General features: G+C 43.9%; 1 protein-coding gene across 1 annotated transcript in view; it reads left to right on the forward strand.

Moving 5' to 3' along the window:
- The first annotated feature begins 4,396 nt into the window (after positions 1 to 4,396).
- Positions 4,397 to 25,407, forward strand: part of LOC311010117 (protein sidekick-1-like) — a 217,121-nt gene continuing 196,110 nt past the window's right edge. The window contains exon 1 of the mRNA XM_084004637.1: positions 4,397 to 5,977. Coding sequence (XP_083860763.1) covers positions 5,803 to 5,977 — 175 coding nt within the window. The 5' untranslated portion in view covers positions 4,397 to 5,802. The remainder of the gene's footprint in view (positions 5,978 to 25,407) is intronic.

The following is a 25,407-nucleotide window of genomic DNA, read 5'->3' on the forward strand; positions in this document are numbered from 1 at the left end:
TGTCTGCAACCACTTTCCCGTTGTGCGTATCCTCCCAGCCCTCCACTGCTATGACAGGTCAGTTAATATTGACATTATCTCCCTCCACCACGATGACAGCTCGAGCTGCAGGAAGCTGCTCATTAGCTCCTCATGCGCCTGTGTGTGTGTGTGTTTGTGGGTGTGTGCATGCAGCATTGTGTTGATTGCCGGCGCAGAAGTCATTAGCCTAGTCAAACAGGTGTTAAGGAGACAGGGAACGGTCCCAATGTTTGCCTCTGCAAGGATAACAGAGATTGGTGTCATCGTTCAGCCCCATCACGGAGACCTTTGCCGGGATCGTTTCGCCGCTGCACTGTGAGTGTTGGAGAGGTAGTGTGTGTGTGTGTGTGTGTGTGTGTGTGTGTGTGTGTGTGTGTGTGTGTGTGTGTGTGTGTGTGTGTGTGTTGTGTGTTGTGTGTTGTGTGTGTGTGTGTGTGTGTGTGTGTGTGTGTGTGTGTGTGTGGGGAGAGAGGCGGGGGAGAGTACAGACGGAGGAGAGAGATTTGTCGAGCAGATGTAGCGAGATGCTTTGAGATAGACGTCCATGCACATGTCAGGTTAGATTTCCATCCAAGGTGCACTTACAAAATGAGTGTGTGTGTTATTATGTGTGTGTTTGTAATTATACGTGTCTCTCTCTGGGTAAGAAGCAGTAACAGGATGCTTTGGTGATAGCGGGCAATAGATGGATTGAGGGTAGAAAATGCAGTGGTAATTGTACTGGATACCCAGGTAATTGGTAGCTAAATTGGCTTTAGATTTAAAACCTGTGAGCACTCAGTCAGTCTGTGTGTTGGAATGTGTGTGTGTGTGCGTGTGTGCGTGTGTGTGTGTGTGTGTGTGTGTGTGAGGCTTGAATGACTAATAAGAACTGGACACAAAATAAATTCAATAATAATATACAAAATTAAAGTTTGAAGACATGATTTCAAGCTGCTGTGTGTTCCATTTTCAAAACATTAAGTTGATTAAATCTGACATTTATTGTCATTTCTATTACTATCCACTGTTTGGGTGTGCTCAGGTGAGCTCGTCTTGAGGGTGATGTGTACCAAGGACGTATAGAAAGGGAGTATTCTAAAGGTTCACCAACAATAGCTGTGTCCCTATTCAGCAGCCGTATTCTTTGGAGGCTTTATTTCAACACAGCGTCACGGCGGCAAGGCTGTCCTTCACATGCCTTTTTCTCGGCCTTCCTTTCCCGGATTCAGAAGATCCAACAGATGGATGTGAATAATTTCATTTTAATCAACATGGTGTGTATGAGTGGATCAGCAGCGGGAGATGTAGCAGGATACACTCTCTCAGCCGAAAATTCTATCCGCCGTAGACCAGACCATGTCATTTTAGAGACCACCTGAAATCCTCAGTATGGCAGACTGTACGCTGGTGCAGTGGGTCCTGGGTTCCTCCCTGTGCAGTGGGTCCTGGGTTCCTCCTGGTGCAGTGGGTCCTGGGTCCGTCCTGGTGCAGTGGGTCCTGGGTTCCTCCTGGTACAGTGGACCCTGGTTTCTCCTGGTACAGTGGACCCTGGGTTCCTCCTGGTACAGTGGACCCTGGGTTCGTCCTGGTACAGTGGACCCCGGGTTCCTCCCTGTGCAGTGGGTCCTGGGTTCGTCCTGGTGCAGTGGGTCCTGGGTTCGTCCTGGTGCAGGACAACGCCCGGCCTCATGTGACCAGAGTGTGGAAGCAGTTCCTGGATGATGAAGGCATTGATGCCATTGACTGGCTCTCACGTTCCCTGACCTAAATCCAATGCAGCACCTCTGGGACGTCATGTATGTATCGGGGTATCTGACGCCGCCAGACTGCCCAGGAGCTCACTGATGCCCTGAGGGAGCAGATCCGGGAGTGCATACAGGCAAGCTGGGGCCAAACACAACAGTGAGTCACATTATGAGCTGCGATGATGAAATTCATGCAAGTTGGATCTGGATCGGACTTTGATTTTCTGGTTTCCATTGACGTCATTGTTACGTCATTTTGTTCTCAACAAATTACACAATTTAGCAGAGCAGAATGAGTAGATTGTATTCATATCAATAACTGAAAAGAACTTCAAACTTTCCTGCAAAAATCTGCTTTTTACAGGGTTTTTATCAAACAAAATCTAGCCTGATACACCAGAGGGTGAAATATGGACAACTCATTACCTCAAACATATTCCTTTATGAATTTCCAACCTTTTCGCAATTTATGATTCGGGTCAGTTCTGAAGAATATTTTCCCCTGAAGCTAAACGTGTTAAAATGCTGCTTACATTCAATTCACATAACATGACTGCAATATCCACAAACTGACTCCACTGGAACAAGACAGAGAATTGTGGGCTCAGAAGAATAACACTGGGACTTAGAAGAAGTGAGAAGAAGTGAAGGTCAGAGGTGTCTAGTCAGGGCCGTCATTATATTTAGATTTTGGTATTATATTCATATTCAAATACCTTGCCCAAACTCAAGGGCACCATACATAGTAGGACAGAAGGCTGTTAACAAAAAGTCATTGTTGCAAAAAAAAAAAACGTTAACATAACTTTGTAAAAGAGACAAAAGCCAAAGTTGTGTCTGGGAAAACTTTGAAGATTTCAAAAATATGATGGTATCATAGCAACTGGCAGTCTTCAAATGCTTTGGACCAGCCAGTCACCGTCTCCTAACATGTTGCTGCTCGCCTGGCGTGGAGATTGGTGGTGGTGGTGGTGGTGGGGTGACGGAGGGACGACAAGGAGGCCAGGCTCCAAAGGTGCAGAGTCCACTGGGTGGACAGGGAGCGAGTAGCAGGTCAGCCAGGTGTGCCGAGGATTTGCACCTTGTAGGTGAGGAAAATAATCTCAGAGGAAATGCAAAGTTTGACAGGAGAGTTATTGCAGAGGTTTTTGGTATTGTGCAGCCGACGGTGAAGACCCTCGCAGATTTGACACATAGAAAGCAATTAAAGGCCTCGCTGGTGCCAGTGCACCGGGTTCTCGGTTACTTCTGTGACAGCAATACCGATGAGTGACAAAACCAACATGAAGTAAAGGTGTTGGGTCACCTCGAGCTTTCGGCTCGGCTTCGGTGCACCTTAGTACGATTTATAAAAGGACTGGAGGGATGAACAACATGCTTCTAAAAGATGTTGCTAAATCTCCTGTAGGTGGTCAGCGGGGTTAAAAACAGGGCTTGTATTGATCAAATGTCATAAAAATCCAATTGAGAAATAAACTCACTGAACACTTAGAATAAGAATAAGGTGTAAGCAACCTTTTAAGAACAGTTTCATCATGAATAGCATGTATGCTTAGAGCAGAAATCAGTGACACATATTTTCCTGGGTCATTATGGAAAATAAAGTCATTTGAATTGAATACTGTTCATGTGTCGTGGTGACTGGAAGGGCCATAGAATATGATTCACAAATGTTCATCCACTGTTATTAATGCTTTTCCCCCAATTAATTTGTATATACTTAATTATAGTTTTGCAATTGTGAACTAGAAGATGGGGATGTTGCAGTTTTAATGTGAGATCCAGAGCAACCTCTGAGGTTTGGCTCTGCAGACTGAACTGCGGGACCTTTTCATGGAAACTAGTAGTATCATAGCTACTTTCATTACTGGAAACAATGTAGGAAGCCAGTTGCCAATGAGCTTGGATGGAAAGGTATATGGATGAGCTGAGGTGAAGGTGCTGGAGGAGAACGTGTTGGGGGACAGCTAGACGGCGCAGGGAGAGACTATTTTGGCCACTCGGGATGGAAAGTCTGCCTCCGAGGATTTATTGAGGCAATAAAAGATAAGGTCACTGTGTTGTAGGCTTTAATATTAATGTGCTATTTAATGACCCTCACCATGGAAGAAACTAGGTTATCAGTAGTAGGTTACGGAGATATAGCTCCAGGCAGTTATTTTGTAGAGCGCATGTGTGTGAAGCTGGACCGCCAGTGATGCATCAGAGTTCCTATTCAGTAAAATGATGTAGTGAAAGTTCTTTGAAGTGAGCAAGGTGGGGGGTGGGGAGAGAACCCCCCAAGGCTATTTTTGTCATTGTAGTCCTGCTACTGCCTCCCTAAACTCTTTGACTATTCAATAATATATAATAACAAAACTAATAATGTGTCTCAATATTATAGATGGTTGACTTATTATATATTTTAATTAGAGAAAAAACGAAACAAAAACAACCAACTTCAGGCACATTTCTCTGTGTGGGGGTTTATTGTGTGTTTGGGGGCGCCGTCCACCACGCTCTCAGTGCTCCCACTGCTTCCCGCCCCCTGGTTCGGGCCGTCCAATAGGAACAGCGGCAGCACTCGGGTCGACCAATCAGCAACAAGGGATGATAGTGAATGGAAGTTTAGTTTTTTTTTTTTTTGTTTAGTTTGGGATAGCGAGCTCGAGGGAGGCTTTCAACGAGGACGAGACCGAGCAAGAAAATAGGGATATTAGTCTGAAAAAGTATATTCAGGACTGTTAAATATTGTTTTCACGAAAGACTGAACTCAGCGGTTGAGGTTTAAACAAAAGAGCCCGCGCTCCCCTCCTCCCCCCCCCCCCCCCCCCTAAGTCGAGGAGGGTGGCAGGTGTTCAGTTGAGGGAGACGCATCGCCTCAGTCGGCTCCGAGCCTCAACAGGGTGCCGGACACGGGAGAACATCGGCTAAAACGCCGCTAACTCTGGCACAAACTCCCCCTCTGTGAGTATGAAGGGATACCGACGCAGTGTTTTCGAAGTAATGGTTGCTGGACTGTTGAAGACCGGATAAAAAGAAGGGGAAAGAGGCTCCATTGCCGCAGTAGCAGCAGCGAGAGTAACCTTAACGTCACCGTAACGGTCGTTTTTTCTCCCCAGTTCAAACCAACTCTTCTTCGCTGGTGTATGTACAGTCAAGGGAGGAAGAAAACCTCACAGTTGTTGCTGAGGAACTTGTAATGCGTTTTTTTTAAGTTTTTTTTTTTTTTTTTGCTAACCTGTTGGTGTCCATTTGCCGTGTAATCGGAGCCTAGCTGGTCACCGAGGGGAGAGCAGCTCCTCTGGGGGAGGCTGGCGGATCATTTCGACCCGACTCGGGTTAACATTTAGGATTTCCGAACTTCAGATAACGGACCGCCGCTTCTCCATCACCACACTTTGTTTTGGTGGGACCATCCAGAAGCGTTATTTTACTCACGGGGCGGGGGGGCAACGCAGCGTGGATGGGGTTGATTTACATGTTGCCTCTGATAATACCAGCACTCTCTAAACGGTTAAACGATCCGCGGGGCAAATCCCTTTCCCCGGTGAAGACATCAAAACAAGCGCGGATTTGAAGGGCGATAGCCGGGGGGAATAAGCCGATAAGTCTGAAAATACACTCAGATGTATTAAATTCCTCGCTCGGATCAATCCGACTGAAAATGAGGTATCGCAGGACGCGGGGACAAGCGGACTCCGCCACAGCAGAGAGGGACGACTGCGCCGCTGCACCGTAAAGAGACGACCGCGCCGCTACACCGGAAAGGACCAGACGCCAGTGAGGGGAAAGTATTTTCTGCTGGTGAGGCGGACCCCCCCTCCCTTTTGTCCTCTTCCTCCCTGCTGAGTTTTTAACGCCGGAGCCGGGGACTCGGAGAGCAGGGGGAGCGTGTCGGCAGTGCCGGTGGTGAACTCCTGGAGCTCCGAGCTTCGCGCCACTGGGAGCCCCGGAGCTCGCGCCTCTCTCCACTCGGACTCCTTCCTGGTCGCGTGCGGGGCAGAGAGAGAGAGAGAAGGAGAGAGAGAGAGAGTTGCAGCGCACGCGGACGCTGTTGGTTCCCCACTCCCGCATGACGAGACCGGGAAATTGCCGTCCAGAGGGGTCCCCGCAGCCCTCGGAGGGACCCGCGGCAGTGAGTCGACAGAAGATGCTGGGGACGGGAACAGCCCGGAGTGGGAGCCGGTGTCCGGCTCTTTTTCTGCTGCTCCTTCTCGGCAGCAGCTGCCACATGTTGCACGGGCAAGGTAAGAGACTCCCGGGAGCCCCGGGTTCAAATGTCAGATGACGCACTAAAGCACATTTATATTGATATACATATATATGTCCATTCATACTGTAGCTGTTTGAAGGGCGGCATTGCACAAAGTGTGTTTTATGAACACACTTGGCAGACTCATTTGTCACCGGGACCGTGGTGAACGGGGGAAGTGAGATGGAAACAAGGGGTGTGATGTATTGGTACATGTATTAATAGTTTGCCTATGAGGTGGGATATGTCCCTGCAGGTTATTGGGCCAACAGCCTCTCACTGTTAATTAAGCCGGGTGATTGTTTGTGGGGATGTACCCACTTGCCCTGCATGGGTACATTATTGTTATTGTTATGATGCATGGATTGTAGGATGATGAATTCAGGATTAAGGTATTGAGGATGTATATGGGAGGGGGTGTTACAGTTTCCAAGCACCGATAATCCCCCCCCCCCCTTTAGTCAATGACCTGCTTAACTACAGCTCTTAATTTGGCACAAGAGCACAAACACATGGGTTTACTGTGTAGAGAAACCAGCATTAAGACCTGCTTGTGAGGATTGTACATGTTCTTTTTTCCCAGCTAGCTGTAGAGTGAGTGATGGGGAGAAACTGTCCTGCTGTGTACATATGAGTGTCTTTTGTATGTGTGCATGCACCTCATGGGATCATGTCAGAGGGCCAAAACAAAAGCACAGGAAAGGTCAGGCTGGTGTCGGCGCACACTTTTCTCCGGGTCGCAGACGGCGTGGCGGGGGGGGAATGTAAAGGCTGAGACTCCGGGGTTATGTGTAGGAGGGGACTTAGGAATGTCTGTGCATATATGTCTGTTAAAAGGTGGGGGCGAGCTATTTGTGAACGCATGGAGAATGTGTGTGGTGTTTAAGTGCAGGAAAGTAGAGGAGGGAGGCGAAGAGGAGATGGAGGGAGGAGGGGAGAGGCAAGGAATAGGGGTGAGAATAAGAAATGGAGGGGTTGTCACTCAGAAATCTGTGTCTGCAGTTCAATCGATGATGATGGTATGACAACACCTCTGTGTGTGTGTCAAAAGTTGCTCTCCTCTCCCTTCTGGTCCCAGTTGTCACACTCTCCCTCTGCCTCCCTTCCTAGGTGTTGAGGAGGAGGAGGTGGGAGACAGAGGGATGGTGTGGCTGCAGAGTCAGCACCTATCGTCCTCCTTCTAATGTCAAGGTCTCAGGACCAGCACCCAAGTTAGCACAACCCCTCAGACACACCCTTTCCAGCTGTCTTGGCTCCAGGGGGTGAGGTGGTGGGGGGGTGGGGGTGGCTGCGAAATGTCTATACCTCAGGATTGCTGGCATGAGTTTGGATTTGCATGTGTGCTGGCGTAGGGGGTGTATTAATTGAAATTAGTGAAACATATGCAGGATGGGGTTGGTGGAGGTGAGGCGGGGTGATTGGGGGGGGGGTATTGATTTGATAAGCTGTGCCAGACGGCCAATCGAAGGCTGTAGATTTTCCAGGTTCCGACCCCTCTATCCCCCAGCATTTATTAGGACGTTTTATTTTAGGAGGAAAAGGATGAAATTCATGAGCCAAGGTTGATCCTCCTGATCTCTCCCTACCCCTCTCTCTTCTTCCTCCCCCCTGTCCCTGTCCCTGTCCCTCTTTCACTCTCCCTCCCTCTCTTTTTCTCAGGCAATCGATGCCCACACCCCTCCTCATAAATGTGAGGCTTTATATGAGCCAACCCTCGTCTCTGGGAGCACATTTAAATAAGCTCATCGATCTTTCATTTTAGAGTTTAAGTGACGGCAGCATTTTACTGTCTCTCTCCTCCTCTTCCTTTACTCCCCCCTTCCTCCACCTCTCATCTGCTCACCTCTCCACCCTCCCGTCTTTATTCATAACTTACCCCCCCCCTTCACCCACAGCCTCCCTGTCACTGACTGGGTTCTGCTCCACAGCTGTTTGACTGATTCACATTTCCAGCATGGATACAGACGGAGCCTCATTAGAGACTTTATATTCTGACTGAAGTCAAGGGTGGATCACATTTAATGTGTTTTAGAACGTAAATCACAGTCCATATAAATACCAGAGAGAGTCCAGAATGCCTCAATACCTTAACAATTGTTCAGGATTATCTGAGAAAAGCTTTGGATGTTCACTTTTTCAATATAATCCTCAAACATTTTCAGAAACCCAAATCACAGAGGACCACATGATACTTCAAATGACATTAAAACATGAAAATGTTCAAAGTCAGAAGGGGTTCACATAACAACAGCGGTATGGACCATTAGCTTTATAATAGGTGCAGAATGATTTCGTCCCTGTTGCTAATGTGGATAATGATAATGGTCGATAAGTAGCCAAATGTAATGAAAAAAATACTGCTGGTCGTCATTATTGCTAACCTTGCCCAAGGTAATTGCATTAAAATGTGCCTCCAGCATCCCAGCTAGAAAACCATCCCACTTCTTTGGTGTCAAAAAATAAAATAAATTGCAGATCACAATTTTTTATGGCTTTAACTGAAGTTTGGTTTCTTACCATGCATTTGAAAGTTTTCTGCAACTAGGCCAAGCAAAGGCTTGCTGACCCACTTAGTGGATCCATCAGTGTGATTAGGCTTGATATGACACATTATCATTGGCTCAACTAAGCCATGGCTTGATGCTGATTGGACCACTGGGCATGCTTGGGTGAAATGAGGTCACCGATAGGACATTTGGATGGCGGGCTGTGGGCTGGGAGAGTTCTGAGGGTGATGTCAAAACCCAAATCAAATAGACTAGCATGCAGCCTTACACATGTGCACACACACACACACACACACACACACACACAAAGTCCTTCTCTCTCATCAGCGTCAAACAGTTTAAGCAGACGTGGAAATTAGCTTAACCTTGTTGTAATCATGGGAGGGTGAAAGCCCCGTCTAACTGATTATCATCGTCCACGCTGCACAACCTCACCCTGACTTTTCACCTCTCACACTTGTGAGTCTTGTGAATCTTCTCATCCTCATCTTCTACTGATGCTCTCATTTGGCAACGTTGGCTTGCCAGGTCCTAAAAACCAATGTTTTTAGAAGAGCAATTTGTACTAAAAGCTGTTTGACACCAGAATCATTCTGGCACGCTCCTTTAATTCAGCATGTAACCTGAGGATTTTGATGTATCTTCAACTGAAGACTTACCGCTTGTTACACACCAGTTATACATATGTAATTTCTTCACCCACAGACATGACATAATGTGTTCATTTGATTTGCCCTTTACAGCTGGCAGGTTTCCAGATTAGTGTGTGACTTGTGTTGCAGAAGGTTTACTGTGAGGAGGAATCGTTGAATACAGCATCAGGAAGTGTTTTTTTCCCTTCTTCTTTTCATCTATATAGAGAGTGATGGGGAATAATTGTGTGTGCTGGGTCTATATATATATATATATATATATTAGGGGTGAGTATTGGGAGTATTGGCAAGAACCTCACGATACGATACGTATCACGATACTTTTGATCATGATACAATACATATCACGATATTACGTTATATATAAAGATGAAAACACAAGTACCTGTATATGTACATCAGATGATATTGATCAGAGGACAAATTGAGTCGAAACTATTCAAAACAGCCTCTCCATTTTATTAATTCCCATGAAATTCACTGGAATAAATGTAATAAATAATAAATGAAAATAAAATGAAAAATGATAAAGTACTGCATTCACAACGTGTCTAAACAGGAATCTTTTTTTTTTTAAATAGATCTTTGGAGTTGAAAAATCAATATTGTATTGGGCGGAAAAGTATCGCGATATATTGCAGTAACGATATTTTTGCCCACCCCTAATATATATACATATACTGTATATATATATATATATATTCAAGTAGTTTGAATTTTGGAGGCCTCAAGAGAGACTTCGCTCATTAATGGATTTTGTGTGTGTGTGTGTGTGTGTGTGTGTGTGTGTGTGTGTGTGTGTGTGTGTGTGTGTGTGTGTGTGTGTGTGTGTGTGTGTGTGTGTGTGTGTGTGTGTGTGTGCGTAGGAGGGTGTGACAGACGTCAGCTTAGTCAGGTGACAGGTCTAAGAGGAAGTGAAGTCCCTGGTTGACTCCCTTATTTCCTGTCTGTCAGGAGGAACAAATCACCACACTTCCACAGCCACCTGACACTTTACGCTCTGTGAGTGTACGTGTCTGTGTGATTGGGAGGGACGGAGATTGTGTGTCTGTGTGCAGACTAAATACAGTAATGTGTAGAGCCGATGACTGGCACCTGCAACACACATCTCGGCTGATAATCATCGGCTGTAGAAATCAAAATCCAAAGCGTTGAAGAATTGCAGAACAGAGCATTAAAAGTTTTCTATCTTCCAATAGTGTGCATATATCAGCGTGTAGGTTTAAACTTTTACTAAAGTTTTCATGTGTTAAATATGCAGCAAACACACTGTGCTGTCAGGTGCATCTGGGCGTGCAGAGTGCACCACAGACACCGCGGTGACTGCCACACTCTGGCTTCTTCTCCTGCCTGTCAGCACACCTTCACCACAGATAGCTGTCTTATTGATAGCTGCCACTTTCAAGCGCTCTCTCGACATTCGGATGCAGCGGCTGAGAGAGTTTAATTCCAAGGTTTTCTGACGACATGCTGTCCATTTCATCACACTGCGGACATTCGTCTGGTATTGCAGTCTCGTTTTCTGAAGTTTGGCATCATTTTGTTCTTCTGCACCCATGCTAGGGGTGTGAATCTTTGGCTTCACAGCGATCCGATTAACGATACAGTAGTTGGTGATTCGATTCAAGGACGATTATTTATTTTGTATCGATTCGATTCTGTAAACCACGATTCGATTCAGTAACTTTTAACCAAAATTCTATATCCATGAAATAAACATGCAATAATACAAGTGAGACTATCTGTAGTCTTCTGAAAGGTGAAAAAATAAACAGACCACAGAATTACGTATTTAACATATTTATTCTATAAAAAAAAAGTAGTTCTGTATAATATTTTATGCTGAATACAAAAATGTAATGCTCAGTTATTTTTAACATTTTTCAATGGGCTACATGCTGGCAGGGGAGAGTGTCTTAAACGTATTACAACATTAATCATAAGTAAGAATCACGATTCATACGATGAAACGCATTTATATCGATTATTGGTGAAGCCAAAAAGATTCATTCTATTTATTTATTTTAGCAGATGGATTTAGTTGAATCTGTCCGAGCACAGATGATGTGGACACGGATTGACCATTCGTGCCCGAGTATGATACACACTTGGACTTTGGGGACTCTGACCAGTGTAGTGACCGGGCCTGCCTCCCTGATGGGTGGGGGGGGGGGTGTCTTCACATAAGTGTGCTTCAGCCCAGTCGGAATGGTTCGCCATCTTTGTGAAAAGAGCATTTTACAGGAGTTTTCCTCAAAAACATCCTTCAGAGCTTTGAAATATGGGCCAAATGGGATACACTCTCGTCTCCCTCTGCCTCCCTCTCTGTCATGCTTGTTTTTGCTCTTCATTTTTTCTGTTTGTTCTTTCGGTATCACTCCTCTTTTTTTTGGTTTCTCATTCTTTCTACCCTCCCAGTCTCCCCATAAGGGACTAAAGAATCTATTGCTGCAAGCCACACAGGTGGTGTTTAGGCCTTGGTGTTTATTATGTAAGATAGGGGGAGGCGGTGGCTATTGATCTGCTGTCTGTACGGGTGAGGAGCGGGGGTGGGGAGGGGAGGGGGGCTATAGCACAAAAGCTTATCTTGTACTTTTCAAGATCTTCCACAGCGAGACATCCAAATAAAGCAGAATGCTTGCAAAACATGAACTCTTATTGATTGAGCGAACTGCAAAACATCAGAAAGCAAAACGACTGATAGACGTGTTTCGAGATTGGCGGACAAAGAGGAAGATAAATAAGCACACACATTCACAACATTGTGTTAACTTGAGTGTAGGTTAAGTTTAAATCCATGATGTCAGCACGTCGTGGTTCCCCTTAGTTCATTGGATTTAGTCTCGTACATTTCCCTTTTACACTGATGCTGACATTCATGGTGGGATGTGTATTCAGTTGATCGACAAAAAGCTATCAACAAGTTCAATCTTTAGAGCTAGGTTCTTAAATGTGATGATTTATCTGTATTTTATACATGTAAATGAACTCTGACTGGCTTTGGCGAAGTGCAAAGAGGAACCAAATCAATTCAGTTATTGTGAAAGATGAAGTCCCTCACCTGGTCTGACTCTGAAGACACTTTTATTTTGTAAGGTGGAATCTGACATTTGGCTTTAATGTTTAATACAATTTTATCTATGTCGCTACATTGAATTCAACAAGACGGTGACCTCCAATTGCAGGTATTGTGTAGCTTGCCAAAAGCGTATTTGCTGTGCCCAAAAGAAAACAAGTAATATTGTTTGATATTTGCTAAATGGGGATCTTATTAAGTCTGAGTCAGGAAGAGTCGAAACAAGAATTTCTAGCTGTTACTGTGTGGTTTTACTCTAATTTAATAAGACCTCTGGCTGTTGTGAAAGCAGATTGGCTACAGGGAGTTGTAGTCTGAAGCATAATAAAGGATCTGCTGCACACCTTCATGGAACTAGAACCAACTTACCAAACTTAATAAATCTATGAATATTACTGCAGCTTCATATCTTACTTCAAAATGTACATTCATGTACACTGAATGAGGAAATTGACTGCATGACCTAGTACCTAGTATCTTGTATGGTATTTTAATACATGCACATGCGATGTATTTCTCTGGCTGACTGTTCCTGTTTGAGACCTTTAGGCATTTTCTTCTGACAGCATCCGATTAAAAAGAAGACAAAAAAAGCAAAGAAAAATCAAAAGTGAAAAAATAAAGCGTAGTTCCAAAACACCTTGTAAAAGTGGCGTATGTATATTTAAGAATGTCAAACAAAAGTTGCACACTGACACAACAGATTCTCGTTGGCAGAATCTGTTTTGTCTTGCATCGCTGCTTTGCTCTATGTTTTGGAGATAACCCATATGTGATGAATAGTAATGTCTTCTTCTGAGCATTTTCAGTATTTTGAAATACGCTGCAGCTGGGGAAAGATGAGACAAGAACTAATAAATGAAACCAAGCGCCACTGTGACGGTTTCATCACATGTAGTAAATTTTATGGGGCTTAATGGTATTAAGAACTTTGAACTCAGCGATGGCAACAAGCAGTGCAAAGTTGTATACAAGCGAATAGGCTCTAAGTAGGACCACAGGCGTGAGGATTAATCTCTTATCATGGCAGGGATAACATGGGCTCCACATGTGGAAAGATGTTTGTGAAACTAACTTTGCCCTAAATACTGCAGGCTGTTTACTGTACGTTCCATGATTCTATTGAATACGGCATATTTATCACCATAAGAAAAACATACCAATGAGAGTAGTTAACATGCTTTTTTTTCAAGCCTTCCTCTCCAAGGTCACACTTTGACCACTTAGTGAGATACATGTCAGCAACTGTTAATAACAGTAGTTGTATAGCTATCTAGCTCAAGGTTGTGTGCAACCCAGGGTTGTGCAACAAAATGCAGTCCGTAGTCCCACTCAAATATATGATTGCTCATAATTGAGAAAACAATTTGTCGACTTAATTTAAATAAAGGTGAGAGTTTTGCTTTTTCATATCAAATATCAATTGTATAATTCAATTAATCCTGTACTCTAGCCTCTTATCTCTGCTGCGTTTTCATCAGACTTCTGTGAAAGGCCTTCACATCTCTCTTTTTGCATAAACGTGTTTGCTCCAACGGTTTTCTTCTGTCTGAAACGGGAACATCAGGGTTGAAATATACCCTCAAACAAAAAAGAAATTGATACACTTTTAAAAAAAGACATTATTATTGCATTCATTATTCCACAAACACAATTCATGCTCGCAATTGTTGTTTATTGCAGATTGTGATTCTGGGGTTCTGCGGTGAACATCGTCATATGAGTGACTTGAAAAAGCTGTCTAGCTCATTATCATGTTAGAGAAGTGAAAAATACAACCTGATTTAATTATTTTTTTAAATAGGATCATCAGGGAGAACAGACTCACACAATATGGCCATTTTATTTATCCTTTTCGATGTTCACTTTAAAATGTGATGCAATGTAAATATGTGATTCCAGTCTGGTTAGAGCAATTTCAAGGATATCGTGAATTGTAATTATTTTAAGGCATTGTCCCATGCCTATTAAAAGTTCAACATGAACGTCACCCCAAAAGGTAACGAGCTAAAAGGTGTTTTTGGTGCTGAAAAATCAAGAGATGTCGGGTCTCTGTGACATACACGAGGTAATCTGGGAACAGATTCCTATTTACACGAACAACTGGTGGAAATAAAATTGCAGGTGGCTGGAGAAACATCAGAGAGGCCCTCACGCTCTCTCTCTCTCCTCTCACACCTGGGGATGCCTTTAAACCCGGCCTTGCACTGGCAGTCATTGACCAGCAGCACTGGATTAGTTCAAGGCTCAAGAGCAGTCTCACAGTGGGGTGAGGAAAGTGACTCTCCCTCCCTCATCGAGGACGTTTCAGTCAGTACTCGGAGTCGAACCAGCAACCTTCCAGTGGATCATAACCCCAGGTCTCTCTCTCTTCACTTCTTTTATCCCTCTGTCTCTTCCTCTTTGCCTTCAGTGTGAGTCATTTCTTGACGGTGACATTGGCACGGCGTGAAGCGATACAGAGTGGAGATTGTTCAGGGAAGGAACATCAAATGTGCCTCCCCCCTCTCCCCCCTCTCCTCCCCTCGTGCCGAATGCACCTGGTTGAGCCTCTTTATTTGTTTGTGTACGTTTTCATCGAGCTATTTGAATGAGATCTTTGCATAGTGGATCTCCAGTCACGGGATATGACGGGAGGTCGGGCGTGGTTGAGTGTAGAAGTACACGAGTGTACATGATTGTGTGTGTTTTAGAGCGACATGATTTACTTGTACAGTCCAAAGGCTTTCACCCTGCTGCAGGTGTGTGTTCTCAGCTTGATGCGTTTGATCTGCCACAGGTGTTTGAGAGGGCGTGTGTGTGTGTGTGCACACTTGTCTGCGTATGGTGATTTATGGTATAGGCTCAGAGCTAAAAAGAGCCTTTTTGATCTCACCCAGGAATAGACAGGAAGTAGTGAACTGTACTGTGCATGTGTGTGTCTGGCCAGAGGTTTTTAGCTTAGCCCTTTGATCCGAGCTAGAGGTGGGTACCTCTGTGAGGATGCAGCCAGCAGTATGGAGACTTGGCTTGCACTACAGAAGTGTGTGTGTGTGTGTGTGTGTGTGTGTGTGTGTGTGTGTGTGTGTGTGTGTGTGTGTGTGTGTGTGTGTGTGTGTGTGTGTGTGTGTGTGTGTGTGTGTGTGTGTGTGTGTGTGTGTGTGTGTGTGTGTGGGAGCCTATATGGCCAGAATCAAAGTGCTTGTACTGCTTGTATATGTGCATGGGCAGCACACAGCCAAAAAGCCTGCTGTTTTGCATGTTGGTATCAGTCTCATCAATGACACCGTGTCTGAACTCAGTTTGCAGACTGTCTGCCGTCTAAAATGGCCTCGAGGAACATATGATTTTTAAAAAAATGGTTAAACACATAAAGGTGGACTCAAAAATTCTCATGTTTTCCTTCCATCCTGTAAATACATTGTGATGTGATTATTTGATCTGTCTTGACTCAGCTTGACACCCTGTAAAGTAACTGGAAGTGCTGCGCTACTAGCTATAATGTTATTCACTTTATTGAACAATAGTGTATAGCGTATTTTCAGCACATTAAAAAACAGAATAACAGGGGGTTCACCAATTGAGAATTTCCTTTAATTCTTCTTATTTTATTACCACCTTCTCGGTTGGCCCCTAATCAGATCAGTGGTTTATGTATTTGAAAAGTGGTGTGTACACACCAGTGCATTAATTCCGTCTCTGGAGTTTCATGCAGAGATAAGAGGCTTTTGGCAAATAAATTGCATCAGCTGTATGACTCCCTCTGTATAATCAGGAATCATATTCAACAGACCCTGATCACATCTTGTAAAGACGATAAGGGAAGCCACGACAAGCTCTCATTTAGTTTGGGATCATATATCGAAGTGCTATTTTTTCTGACTGATCATTACCTGATCATTAAATGGCCAGATTAGTGCACATTACTGCACAAACTGGTTAAATGTATCATCAATCACCAAGTGCACTGTCCCCACTTCCCTCGTACGGGAAAGTTAGCAGTCGTGATTGTTGTGTCTCTTTCCCAATAAGTCTCCCCTGCATCAATTAGTTTGGCTGCAAGGTTATAGCCTGGAGACAACATGCTCTCCCCGCACCTCTGCAAACAACTCCCCTCCCAACAGCTTACCTGCTGTGATTCATGTTGAAATGAAGAATTCATAGAAAGTGATTCACAGCCTGCTGCTTTTAAAGCTGATCAAGACGTCTGTCATTCATTACCAAGATCCAGGAGCTTCTCTCCCCTCTCACTCATACAAACCTCCAAATGAAAGTGCTCCAGGTGACGGTGCAAATTGAATCTGAGCAAAGAAATGAATTGCAGTGTATCCCACGTTATGGAGCATGTTTTACGTTGCCAGAAGAAAACAGGCGCAACACATCTATACACCGATACGCTGCCAGGATGTGTATGTGGCTGTGACGTCACACAGCTGGCTGGAGGGAGGTCACTGGGTGTCATTTGCAGTAAATATCACAATGTAATACACGTAACTTCTGTTTAAAATGTAGGAAGATTGCAGGAGGCTACTCACCCGACTTTGAAGTGTTTTCGTCTCCAGTCTGATCTCAGCTGATGTGCAGTCTATCTCCACCCCTTCCATGTAACAGTAGTGCATGTTTAGTCTGTGTGGACAGAGGGAGTGATGCAACGCGATCGACGGGTGCTCGCTTGCTGTTTGGACATCAGTTTCAACAACGTGTAGCGCGAGATGAAAGGAGAAAAGCCCGCAAACGAGGCGGTTCAGTACACGGGGAAATAAACTGCTCCAGGCAATGATCTACTTGGCCTAGTACCTTGCTACTGTACGTGTCGACCCTTTAGCTCTGTATCTGTTCAGCTACGCTTTTCTGACATGGGATATATGGAATGGAAAGGTTTACATTGAACGGGTTCAGGGTTGATCAGGGTCTCTTAGGGACATCCGCAACAACAACCGCCTGGTTTAAGGCCGTTCAGTTTTTCACGTTTGAGACTCGTAGATTTTTGCACTTTATTTTGAAAGAAATAGTCAGGCTTGTAGGTTTTCGTTTCATCGTCTTGGCTCAGGGAAACGATCTCGGTATTTGTCTATACCTCATCCCGGGTATTTTACAGCAGCTTTAAGCTTTAATGATCCGTTTTTTAAGCATATATTAGTACTACGTCATGCATGTGTCTTTGATAACGATGGTACTTTTCATTGAATTGTCTGAGCGATCTCTGCGCTGTGTGCTAATAATCCAGATGAACTGATTCCGTTAACAAGAGAGAAGAAAGGTGGTGTTGACTGATGGATGTGGGAATTAATGGGCACATATGGATTGGAAGAAGAAAAGTAATCAAAGAGAAAATAGGTAAGTCAAAGAGAAAGAAGGTGGATGGAGAGAATAGGTTGTCAGTTATGGGGTCACTGGAGTAGATGGATGGAAGAGGAGACGGCACGGAAACCAAACCACGTAATCAAAACCGTCTGAGATACTTAGTCAAGACAGATGAAGAGAAAGAAGAAATAGTTTGACAGCTAATGGACTCACTTTATCTATTTTCTTCTATCCATTCTTCTAATTCCACTCTTGGTCGCTTGATCTTCCTCTCCAGTCGTATCCCTCCCTGCATTACATCTTTCTCTCCTTTCTCCCAATCATTTCTCTCCTCCACTCTCTGTAATTGGGAAAGGCGAAGCACGTGCATTCATCTCATTAAGTGCACAAACACACACACACACACACCATTCTCACAGACATTTTGTTATCCTGTTTAAAATGAATGTGTGCAAGTCGGAATTCACTTTATCTTGCAATGTGGGAGTAGAAAGAGAGAAAGGCAAACAAATGAAAATAAAATGAAGGCATTGAAGCGAAAGAGAGGAATGAATTATCCTGTTTGTGTGTTGATGCGGACCCTTCAGTTTTCCCCCCCACCGCCGCCGCCACCGCCGCCGTGAAGTTAGTGAGCACAACAGGACGCTCTCACACCCTCAGTCATCTTGAGTTATACTTCACCCCGGCGGCTCGGCTGTGCTTTTAGTGTGCTGGCTGTGTTTGAGTCAGCAGAACACTCATCACAGGCAACAATGCCACTCCGTGCTTTGTTTTGACATTTCAACCTGTTGTCACATCACTCCACTGGGCTCGACATTCATCTCAGACATGTTTCCGTGTGTTGTTTGGAGTACAAACTGGTGATAACAAAAAGAAGTTATCAGAAAAAGTACTCGCAGGTATTTCTGTATATTTGTGCTGTTTGTAGGCTTTATTCCAGCGTGGTAATTGGTAAATAAAATGGCGAGGGTCCTCCTTCTGGATCAGCTGTTCTATAACAGTAGTTTCTGGCTTGCCTTTCTCTTCCCACCGTCTCTTTGTTTTCCTGTCTTTTCCCTCCCGTCTGTCGATTTCTACTACGTGGAACATGGAATTGGGACCGACCACAAAAAGCAAGCAGGATAACACACACACACACACACACACACACCAAATTACTGTTCATTATTCAACAACAATAGCAACATGTATCTTGTCCAGTAATGTGGTTGTTTTACTTTTCTATACATCCATAAAGATTCACGATCGGTCTACTATGGGCAAGACTTGACTGGATGATGTCATTTCTTAGTCGGGGACGCCCCGAAAAACATTTGTCACGCAGCCTCTCAGCCGATTACATCATGCATCTTGTGCTACTTTCACAAGACAGCAAATAGCACAATCTTTAATGAATTTTACATTTAATTACCCTCTTTTATGAAGAGGGACATGAAATTGATCAAATGGATGACTTTAGAGACAAAAGACCATAAATGGGCCGGTTGATGCGACATTTTTTTAAATGATAATTTAATGTTCTTCAGTGAGAGTACACACAGCCATGTTGGTGTTCTGTATGGATGTAACTGAACCAAAGGTTTCATTATGAAGATGATTATCAGCCCGCATAAATATAGTTATTAGCCTTTTTATTATTATTACTAGCGTTTTTTAAACACTATTGGTTGAGAGTCTCTTACATGCAATTATGAAAACACCAATATGGTTTGTTTTTGTTTTTTATAGTGATATCTTTATTGTCAGAGTGTTAATGTACCCAAATAAATCATTATAAATCGCGTAGTAAAATCATAGGCAACATAGTTATGTTAATACACATTAGGTTACTGTAGTTGTTGCTTATATGCAGTGATGTAATTTTACTCTGATATTACTCACATGTTTTGAAATTTAAATTCAACTCAAAATGGACACTGAGAGTTCCTCTACGTTAATATTTGTGCTGCAGCACAGTATTATCTGGGATAGTGACTGTGTTTTTCATTCAGATGCTGGCCTCGACTCTCCGCTTGACCCATTAAACTGTCTCTTCTCTCTTTAGAGAATGAGCGGAGCTGATGGGCCCTTATTGAGCCTCACACAAAGTCTCCACATCTTCATGGTTGCGCTTCCACTTACACATACTTGGTGACGCTTTGAGATTAAAGGCCAGTGTACCATTTTGGGTTGGATATTTCACAGGGCTGAATGATTCGATGTGTTTTGATACAATAACTGATGAAGTGCGTTAAATAGCTCGGTTCACCTTCCCTGCAGGCCTACGACGGATGAAGGTGTACAGTTTGTCAGCTTTCTATTGAATATGTTGGAACCCACAGTGAGACTATATTGGATTTAGGACCCTACGTGAGATTAAGTGTTTTGGGAGAAAAGCAAAGCTCTCTGGCTGCACATAATCAGTCATATGGTAAAACATTAATTCACTAAGACACAATAAAATAGATTATCGGAGACAGAAATTGATATTTTCCTCAGGAAAACCTGTGATGGATATGTTTAAAGTACATTTTTGCCCTCAGCACTTGTTCTGTGACTCTCAGTAGGACCTGTCCAGCAGCACTCCAGGTCCCTGACATGATTTCTGCAAGTGAGGCCATGAGTTTACTTCCACTGCACACAGGGCTCTGGTTTCTGTCCCGCATTCATGGACAGCCACCAACCTGCTCCGTCTTTTGAGAGCCAATTTGTACCAATCTACAGTGGATATGTCACGCATGGACAAAACAAGGTCTGACTTGCACGGTGGAACCACAAATTCTCATGCGGCCCCAGTCACATTGGTATTATAACAGCAATCTATAATAGTTTTCTGTAATAATATGATAGTGTTCACTGAAAGGCAGTGTGTGGGTTTTGCTCCAATAATCCACTGTTCTAAATGTCAGTCCAAGGCTCGAGGCAAACATTATGCTGATTACTGCTCCCATCATCTCTAAACAGCTCCTCATGCCGGGCAAACACACCTTGAATGGCCTTTAAGTCCGCCGTGTGTTTGTTTTCGGGTTTGGATTTACGGCTCAGTATACTTGTCTACTTTCTGATGTGCTTTCAGGGTTCCTTTATCCGACACGGAGGCTTATTAGGATGTCACTCGCTCATCAAGCCGTGTGTGTACCTGTTGTGCATCAGATGCGTGGATAATTGTTGTGTTTCTGGATGTGAATTGGCTTCGAAACCTCGGCACTCGGCACAAACCACCGCTGAAAGAGTTTCTCCGTCGTCTGCACCTCCCCGTCGCAGTCCTCCCCCTTGCTCCGTCACTCTCCTTCCCCTCCTCTATTCTCACCTCATGGACTTCTTGTCCATTGCTAGTCTAAATCTAATTAGCTTGCATTATGGATGTATTAGGCTGGTATAATGACACAGCTGGTGCTTTCTCTCTTTCTCTCGCACAGTCGCACAGCAGACATAAGACACGTACATTTTCATAAATGAATAGAGGGAAGGGAGGCGGAGGAGGAGAGTTTGGTTTGTGCGTTTGTGAAGGTGCCAGTTTAATAGAAGGTGAATTTATCTGTCCGCATCCTCGTGCTTCCTCCTCCAACACAATGACAGACATATTGAGACACATGAGTTACTGTGTCCCAAAAATTAAGATCATTTATGAATGGGCCAACTGTGAGCAAAAGCACACAGCACGGCAGCTATCAAAGTTATACAGCCGGAAACAAACAAGGACACACACACACACACACACTCAGTATTCAGTGCAGTGTATGCACACGTGGGTTTATGAGGACTGTACATATGGATCCACTCGGATGGAGAAAACAGTTTTATTCTTCAGTTTTTCAATTTTCTGCTGCACTATTCTGCTGGAACAGTTAAATCCATTGTTTGCGACATACACACATGCTTATAAAGGACGACACACACACACACACACACACACACACACACACACACACACACACACACACACACACACACTAAAGTTAACTGAACTCACACAAACCAAAAGCAGGTTTATGTGCTGACCGAACAGCAAGACGCTTTAAGTGGTCAGTGTTTTTTCTCATGTTGGCACAATTGTAACAGTATTAATTTTTCATTTTTCTGTCAAAACACAGACAGAACACACACCTTGGTACACACTGATGCATGGGAGAGAGAGAGAGACGGAGAGGGAGAGAGAGCATAGGTTTACACTTTCAGCAGTTTTCCAGATTTCTAACTTCAAGGAGTTTTTTCAAATCCTCTGTAATTTCCCTCCCTCTCCCTCTCCTGCTCTTTCTTGTGCCCTCTTTCCCCTCGTGGACTGACGGTGTCTTTCCATGCTGTCACCCCCCCCCACCACCACCCAGCCTGTGGTGTCATCTTACATTCAGTCTAGAGAAACTTTCCCTTTTCATTTCTCCCATCTCCCACTCTGTCTGTCACCCCCCCCTCCCCCACCCCCTACTTCCCTTTAATCTCACTCCTCGTTGTCCCTTCCTCCCTCGGGCTCCATACAAGGGGAAGGAGGTGGTAACCCATCCCAGAGGGGATCCACTAACTGCACCCTTTGGCACCAGCTGTCTGTCTGAGGCCCAATGTATGGGTACGCTTGCATGGCTCTGGGTGAAGGCTTTTTCCCTCGTGTGTGTGTGTGTGTGTGTGTGTGTGTGTGTGTGTGTGTGTGTGTGTGTGTGTGTGTGTTGGTGAATGTGGTTGGTAACTCTATCTTGGACGACATACAGCTAAAAGCATTAGGTAATAACAACTGCCAGGCCTGGCAGCATTTGACAGAGCTTAAGGCAAGGATAGAAGGACGAATGGGGTGTGGTGCTTTACAGCTGTGTGTGTGTGTGTGTGTGTGTGTGTGTGTGTGTGTGTGTGCACGTGTGTGCACGTGTGCGTGCGTGCGTATGTTTGTAGCTCTTTCCATCAACGCCAGTCCCTGTGTGAGCACTTAGTAATTATGGTGGCCCAGAGTTGTTAATTTGTGTAATCAGTGTTTAATTGGCATTGAGGAAAACACATTAATCAGACCAGAATAAGTCTCCGGCTTCTTCATGCAGTCATTCATTAGTCTACTTCAATCAGCCAATCACAGGCCGCCAGGGAGTCTGCCGTCCTGGGTCGCAATCACAGGTTCCTCTAAAGCAGAAGGGTGAAACCTCATTGGTCGCACATTGGTGTGCCACTTCAGGAACACAAGTACAAAGTGCTGGCATGTTTGTGTTATTTCACACGTATACAAATTTGATCTGAAAGTTTGTTCTTCAACTGTGTGTGTGTGTGTGTGTGTGTGTGTGTGTTGAGGTCTCAAAGCTAAAAGAGTGGGTGTATTTACCCTTTTGTTGATGTGCAGCACTTTTGTGTACACATGCTGCCTTTATAAAAGTATCTCAGCCTCTGCAGGCAGAACGCACACACCAACCTGAAGAGAGAAGTCGACTGTAAACAGGCATCAGAACTGTAAACCCACAGCAGCAGGAGCCATGACGGGTATTAGATTTCTCTAAGTGGAGAAAAAACCTTGGCACACATGGTTTCTCATTCTGGCTCTTTAATTCTGCTGCTGGCCTCCAGCTCTTATCCAAACTTACGTTGCACATATTTAGGCATGGGAACATATGGACATTCATGTCACGGTCATCCTGACCAAAACTTCCTGGTATCACTTTACATTTGTTTAAGAAACAAATTGCATCAGTTTGTTTTAGTGAAAAACAAATAATCAATCATAAATAAGACTCCCTGTCTAAATAAATGTGTGTATATTTTTTTAATCATATGATTCGTCCTATATTTAAAAAAATCACGGTATTTTCGTTTCTCTACCATGATAAAAAGCCAAACAGCTTTTTCAAGTTTCCCGATAATTGATTCGGGCATGATCAAGTTATTGTGAATTAATTTCGACCCTTGATTAAATCCTTTATTATCCCTACACATATTATACTATATGGTTAGGATTTAGAAGAGAATTAGTTAGCTTTTTAATTATGTATATATATATTTATCTTAATTTCATCCTAAACTGTGTGGAACTATATTGTGTCTGTTTCTATCAATATCATATTTGTACGAAGAACCTGACCAGGTTCTCTTAAGGCCTTTACACATCGGGTGACGAATAAACAGGATTATGTGAAATACTCGCGTGTGGATATTTAGCATCAAAACTCCATTATTTACCATTATTTGCGTTGTGAAAACTCAACCTTGTTCCAAAAGAAGTTAAAGGCTTTTTGGGCTGCGTTATATAAATAATAAAACCGACCCTTGTGTGTGAAGACGTTCATGCCAGATGCAGTACGTACTTCTGAATGCTGCTCGGTGCATTAGTTCATGCACACAGTCTGAGTGGCGTTAATGCTGAGATTCTAGCGCTGTAGTACAAATGCTGCTTTATATTTTCTAAGAGGCCGTAGGCATCTAATAAATATAATTCCCATGAGTTATGATGTGATGATGACATTATGATCGGAGATCTTTTTAATGAAATGGAATCTGCTTAAGTGCAGTTCCACTTGAAGAGATCTTAAATTATAGATTGGACAATGCAACATAGGCATTTGTTGAAGTGGAACGAGCTGGAGTTGTGTTTTATATTTTGATTTGATTTCTTCTTTGAAGACAGCAGTCAGTTTCCGAAGGCTGCAGCCTGAGCCGTATCAGAGGGAATGATTTTGGTTCTTGGCCATGCGGCTCTACGCGTTTGTTCTCCACCAAGATGACGAACACATCACAAGAACACACTGGTTGTTCTTGATGCTTATAATTGAACATGGGACTGAATGGTGTGCTATCTGTAAAGCCAAGGTAGCGAAGCTTTTGTCAAACTTTCAAAGGGAGACGGCATACTATGTGCTCCAAGCATTTGATAACAAATAGGACTGTGGTTGAATGATGGAGCTGACAAAAATGAGTTTTTACTTTTTGTGTGTCTCCAGGGGAGCTGGGGAAAAGACAGGTAGGATGTACTTTCTGCTTTACGATAGATACCTGAGACTAGGGCTGGGCGATTAATTGAATTTCGATTACGATTACGATTTTGGCTTCCCTCGATCATGAAAACAAGATAATCGTAAAAAAACGATCATTCTGCCGCACGCCGTGTCTTGTATGGTAAATGTAGCGAACCCTTTTATCCCCACCTGTGCACTCCGCTCCGCCCCGCCCCTGCCTGAAAAGTTTCGCTTTCAGCCACGCCGGTGCGTATTGCCAGTAGGTGTTTGGGAAGAAGACGGTAGAAAATGGCAGAAAGGCAGCCTTTGGTCGCGAAGAGAGGGAAAGCAACTTCTGTGGTGTGGAAACACTTCGGTTTCGAGGCGTCTGACCCGGAACAAACAAAGATATTGTGCAAGATATGTCACGCGACCGTGTCTGCCCCTCAAGGGAACACGACCAATTTATTTAATCATTTGAAGTCCACACACCAGTGTTAATTTCGTTAACAAAAACTATGACGAAATATGTTCGTCAAAAGCATTTTTCTATGACTAAGACGAGACGATGACGAGCTAAAAATAGATCCTTGATGATAAAAACTATGACGAGATGTCTGCTTCGTTTTCGTAAACGAGACGGGACGGGACTAAAATGTTTATGGTGTGTTCTACGGACATTAAAAAAAAATGCGTTTTTTTCCTCTTAAACTAGAGAAACGGGCCTAAACAACGGAACCCTGCTTGTCCATGTGAGCGATTTATTTCTGACAAAACAAATGCGTAAAGATGTGACTAGATGTCTCCGAGGCGCATTTCTCCGTTTTGTTATGTATATCGATCAGTATTTTCATCCGCCATCTTGCTCGTGACGTATAGAGTCACGTTTATGCATCGGACGCTCGTATTGGCTCCCATAGCGGCTTTTACAGCCAATCGGAAAGCCTGATTTACGTTTGGCCGTCAGTCGTTGTTTGCCCAAACGGGAGACACAGATGAGTTCAGAGCAGAGCAAATGACGGTCAAAG

The sequence above is a fragment of the Eutrigla gurnardus genome, assembly GCF_963514095.1.
Source record: "Eutrigla gurnardus genome assembly, chromosome: 3".
Lineage (NCBI taxonomy): Eukaryota > Metazoa > Chordata > Actinopteri > Perciformes > Triglidae > Eutrigla > Eutrigla gurnardus.